The sequence below is a fragment of the Solanum stenotomum genome, chromosome 8 (assembly GCF_019186545.1).
Source record: "Solanum stenotomum isolate F172 chromosome 8, ASM1918654v1, whole genome shotgun sequence".
Classification (NCBI taxonomy): Eukaryota; Viridiplantae; Streptophyta; class Magnoliopsida; order Solanales; family Solanaceae; genus Solanum; species Solanum stenotomum.
The window spans coordinates 24363245-24368698 of NC_064289.1; the positions used below are offsets into that span (position 1 = coordinate 24363245).

The 5454-nt window shown below is 30.5% G+C and overlaps 1 protein-coding gene across 1 annotated transcript; it reads right to left on the reverse strand.

The window, feature by feature from the left end:
* Positions 1-1462: 1462 nt before the first annotated feature.
* On the reverse strand, positions 1463-3002 carry LOC125874654 (uncharacterized). Its single transcript, XM_049555647.1, has 3 exons — positions 2930-3002; positions 2383-2805; positions 1463-2004 (listed from the first exon to the last, which is right to left on the reverse strand). Exons 1-3 carry the CDS (start codon positions 3000-3002, stop codon positions 1463-1465), a joined length of 1038 nt encoding a protein of 345 aa, XP_049411604.1.
* Between the last annotated feature and the right edge of the window lie 2452 nt (positions 3003-5454).

Consider the following 5454-nt stretch of genomic DNA (forward strand, 5'->3'; position numbering starts at 1 on the left):
ATAATAATAAAAATAATAATAATAGCAATAGTAATAATAATAATAATAATAATAATAATAATAATAAATAATAATAATAATAGTAATAATAATAATAATAATAATTCAATATGGGCAATTTGGAAATTGTATAAAAGAATTAAGGGCAAAAAGGTAATATACTTGGTCAACATAAAAGGACTTTTAAGTTTTAAAAAAAAAAAGCTCCCCCCCTCCCCTAGCTTTTAGCTTTTGGCATAAAATAAGTCATTTTTGACTTAAAATAAGTCACTTTGATAATTGTCAAACACTCTAATAAGTCAAAAACTGGCTTTTAAGCCAGTTCGACCAGCTTAAAAGCCCATCCAAACAAGCTCGAAGTCTCAGCCAACTCCATATCTACAACAATATCATGAGAACTTATCATTAAAAAAATAGCCAAAAAAGGCGAAGATAGAAATTCCTTGGAACCCATTCTTTTTCTTTTTGTTTGTTCAAAGCTTAGTGCTTATGATAATTAAAAATTGAGGGATGAAGAAACTAATACATTCTTGGGGTCTATTTATAGTAAGATTTAGATGTTACGTGAAGAAATTTCTTCACATAACTCCAAATGAAATGAACAACCTAACAAGTGATTGGCTAATAAGAATTGAAGAATCCATTGGGTCTTCTTGTTGTTGTTGTAGTGTCATGTTATACATGTGAAATTATGTTGTTTGGTGTTAGTGACACATTGAAAATTTATTGTTGGTATATAAGAACTCTCACTATAATAGTTATCATTTATAAACATTTTAGATAAATAATCAATAGTTTTTTGAAAACTATCTTTTTATGTTAGTTATATATATTAGTATATGTTTTTGTAATAATATTTCATTATAACAGTAAAAAAATATTTGGACAAATGGCATTTATCAGTTTAGTTTCATTTACCAACAATTCCAACACAAACTAGAAAATCATGAAGATGCACTTATAATCTCTTGCCTTTTCATTTTAAAGTAGCTTGTAATTCGTCTCAAAGATATGTCTCGCTTTTCATTTTTTCGAAAGCCAATTTAATTAATCTATAAAATCAAATTAGATAAAATCAACTTAATAAAATAAAATTAAAAGAGCTCGAGAAGTGAAAACAATAAATAATTAGTGATTGAGGAGTAGTTTAATAATAAGTTGTGAAATAAGAAAAAACATGTGTGCATCATCAAGACATCAACAACAATATATTCAATATAATTCAAAAAAAGAAGAAATGTACATTATGAAAATATATTATCACAATATAGTGTTATATTGTACAACAAAATATTATATGAACAACCATACATATATATGAACTGAATGTCGTTTTATTCATGCGATTTTTATAGCAAGGTTTAGAGTAGCAAGACTATTACTATATTATACATCTTGCCACTACATACAAGGGTTTTATAATATAACATGATGATTTGTTGTGAGGCAATTGGCTAGTCACTTACTCATGGCCACCATTTGGAGGGTTGTATCCACCACTTGGAGATTTGTATTCGTCATTAGGGGGTTTATAGTTGTCATGTGGGGGGTTATATTTGCCACCTGAAGATTTATATTCACCACTAGGGGGTTTATATTTGTCATGTGGAGGGTTATATTTGTCACCTGGAGGTTTGTATTCGTCACTAGAGGATTTATATTTGTCATGTGGGGAGTTATACTTGTCACTTGGAGGTTTGTATTCATCACTAGGAGGTTTGTATTTGTCATGTGGGGGGTTATATTTGTCACCTGGAGGTTTGTATTCGTTACTAGGGGGGTTATATTTGTCATGTGGAGGGTTATATTTGTCACCTGGAGGTTTGTATTCATAACTAGGAGGTTTATATTTGTCATGTGGAGGGTTATATTTGCCACCTGGAGGTTTGTATTTGTCACTAGAGGATTTGTATTTGTCATGTGGGGGGTTATATTTGTCACTTGGAGGTTTGTACTCGTCACTAGGGGGTTTATATTTATCATGTGGGGGGTTATACTTGTCACCTGGAGGTTTGTATTTGTTACTAGGGGGTTTATATTTGTCACCTGGAGGTTTGTATTCGTCACTTGGAGGTTTATATTTGTCATGTGGAGGGTTATATTTGCCACTTGGAGGTTTGTACTCGTCACTAGGGGGATTATATTTATCATGTGGGGGGTTATACTTGTTACCTGGAGGTTTGTATTCGTTACTAGGGGGTTTATGTTTGTCACCTGGAGGTTTGTATTCGTCACTAGGGGGTTTATATTTGTCATGTAGGGGGTTATATTTGTCACCTGGAGATTTGTATTCATCACTAGGAGGTTTATATTTGTCACTTGGAGGTTTGTACTCATCACTAGGGGGTTTATATTTATCATGTGGGGGGTTATACTTGTCACCTGGAGATTTGTATTCGTTACTAGGGGGTTTATATTTGTCACCTGGAGGTTTGTATTCGTCACTAGAGGGGTTATATTTATCATGTGGGGGGTTATATTTGTCACTTGGAGGTTTGTATTCATCACTAGGAGGTTTATATTTGTCATGTGGAGGGTTATATTTGCCACTTGGAGATTTATACTCGTTACTAGGAGGTTTATATTCACCATTTGGAGGTTTGTATTCGCCACTCGGAGGTTTATATTTGTCATGTGGAGAATTGTATTCACCACTTGGAGGGTTGTATCCCTCGTGTGGAGGTTTATTTCCACCACCTCGAGGCTTATATCCACTATTATATTCACCATGTCCATCACCAGAATATCCACCAATGCCATTATATCCATCGTGGTGTTCATCATTTTTGTCATCCGATTTCATTACTACAAATATCAAATGTGAAATTCATAAATTAGCATAACATTTCATATATGTCAAATAATTATATAAGAAAGCCAATATTTCAAAGAGATAACTAATAAAAGGAAATAATAATAATAAACTTACAGGTCTCGGAGCTTATCATTGCAAAGATAGCCAACAAAATGCCAAGAAATAGAAAAGCCTTGGAACCCATCATTTTTCTTCTTCTTTAAAGCTTAATTATATTAATTGAAGGATGAAGAAATTGAAGCAACATTGGGTTATATTTATACTAAGTATTCAATGTATTAGAAATTGATAAAGGGTCACTTATCACTTATCTTGCTCAATTGTCACGCCACATAATTAATTATATTTCCTCCGTTTTGATTTATTTTTTTAAAAAATAATTCGTTTAAGAAAGGAACGTAGTATAAGACTATCAATATTGGTTGCGGTGCATTGCTGAGAGTGTTTCACCCTTAACCAGAGGTCTCGTGTTTAAGCGTTGGGTATGAAGAAAATCCTGCTGGGACCGCCACCCCCCCCCCCCCCGAATGAGCCCTGCAGTGTACGATCCACATTTAGTTGGAGCTCCAATGTGGACTCCGAACACCGGGGGAAACAAAAAAAAGTATAGGACCACAATGTTTATCCGCATTTGTGATGTACACTAAATAAAACAATTTTTTTTATAGTTAAAATATAAAATAAGCATATATTGTTTAATTATTATTAAAAACAAATATTTTAATAAACACATATTTTATCTTTTATCTTGTGATGGGAGTAAATCTCAAACAAAAAATGAAATGTTTTTGTTAAATATAATCTTAATACTTAATTAAAATCTGTAAGAGTAATAAATAACTAAAAAATATTATTATATTTATTATAATGCAAATTTGTACATATTTTTTTACGTAATTTATTTTTCTTAAGCTCTGTTTCTTGGGGGGTGGGGGATTTGAATAAACACAAACTACTTCTCTATTACTAATAAAAGAGTTTCTAAGTCTTACTTAAACACAAATTGCTATAACCATTCAAAGAACTTTTCAAAAACACGTTTGGAAAATTAAAATTGGTAATTAAAAGTTTTCCCAAATAGGTTTTAATTGCTCAGAAAATCTTTATTGCTTTAGTTTTCTACTTCATATATTTGAAGTATTGCCATCATTTTTTGTGGTAGGTGATTGATAAGTACCTTCAATATTTAATTATACGTTTTTAAATTCAAAATATTTGAGATAAAGTTTTTGACAGGGAACTCTTTAACCTTAAAGTGAAACATTTCTGTTAGAGGAAAAAGTATAGTTGAGACGTCGGATTTATCTGAACCTAATACTTTAGAAGCATCAACAAATTTTATAAATATTAATTTATTTAAATTGCAACAAATGATATATCTGAATTCATAACTTTAAAAATACAATTAGCTCAATGCTAAGAACCTTAACCGTTAAAGTACTCATAAAGTTTCAATCTCAAATTTGTCTCTATTTTTTGTGTTAATTTGAATCAATCCATATTTATGGTGAATCATTTACTTAAATTAGTTCATATAACACATCAAAATGACCAAGTCGCTAACGTACATCGACCTCCAGATTAACCAATCTATAAACATAGATCTATAGTAATTATCAAACGACATTAAAGACTCGTTTGGATATGCAATATAGAATCATAAGTTCAAATCAGATTGATTTGAAGTCGAAGTTTTTTGTTTGAATATGCAATTTGAATATCTTAAATTGTATTTTTTTTCCTGATAAACATGAAACCCTACGAGTTGTGAGAACTATCAAATACTATTATTTTCATACTATTAATCCGTTTTAAAAGAATGATATATTTTTATGATAGGCGATTTTCCACCTCAGAGTCGATATTGATAAATGATAAGAGAAGTGTTGTCAATTTAACAATGTAACATCAAGTCATATCATATGATTAATTGTTATTAATATAAATATAACAAATCAGAAGGAAAATTTGTGTTATGAACTCAACCACGAGAGGTTGTCTATGAAATTATCTCTCAAAGGATAATTAACTCGAAATACCTTTAGGGTGTGTTTGGTATGAAGAAAAAAATGTTTTTCAATTTTCTCATATTTTGTTGCCTTAGATGTTTTCTAAATCAACTCATTTTTCTCAAATTTAAGGAAAATAACTTTCCTTCAAAAATTAAGAAAAACATTTTCCAAAACTCTATCTCACCCTTCAATATTTTTTTCTTACCCTAATCCGTACCACGTACCCGACCCCATCCAAAAAATAATAATTTTTTTAAATTTCAAATTTTTTTTACCCNGGAAAAAATGTTTTTCAATTTTCTCATATTTTGTTGCCTTAAATGTTTTCCAAATCAACTCATTTTCCTCAAATTTAAGGAAAATAACTTCCCTTCAAAAATTAAGAAAAACATTTTCCAAAACTCTATTTCACCCTTCAATATTTTTTTCTTACCCTAACACGTACCACGTACCCGACCCCATCCAAAAAATAATAATTTTTTTAAATTTCAAAATTTTTTTACCCCTACCCCCAAACCAGCCAACCCTTCCCCAACCAAAATAAAAATAAGAAAATTTAAAAATTATTTTTGAAAAATATTTCAAAATTTTAAGATTTTTTTTTATCTCACCCAACTCCTACCACCC

Coding starts and splice junctions, on each gene's coding strand:
- LOC125874654 (XM_049555647.1), bottom strand. CDS start 3,002: ATGATGGGTTCCAAGGCTTTTCTATTTCTTGGCATTTTGTTGGCTATC. Junction 2,806..2,929: donor AATGATAAGCTCCGAGACCT/GTAAGTTTATTA, acceptor TGATATTTGTAG/TAATGAAATCGGATGACAAA. Junction 2,005..2,382: donor TAACGAATACAAATCTCCAG/GTGACAAGTATA, acceptor ACAAACCTCCAG/GTGACAAGTATAACCCCCCA.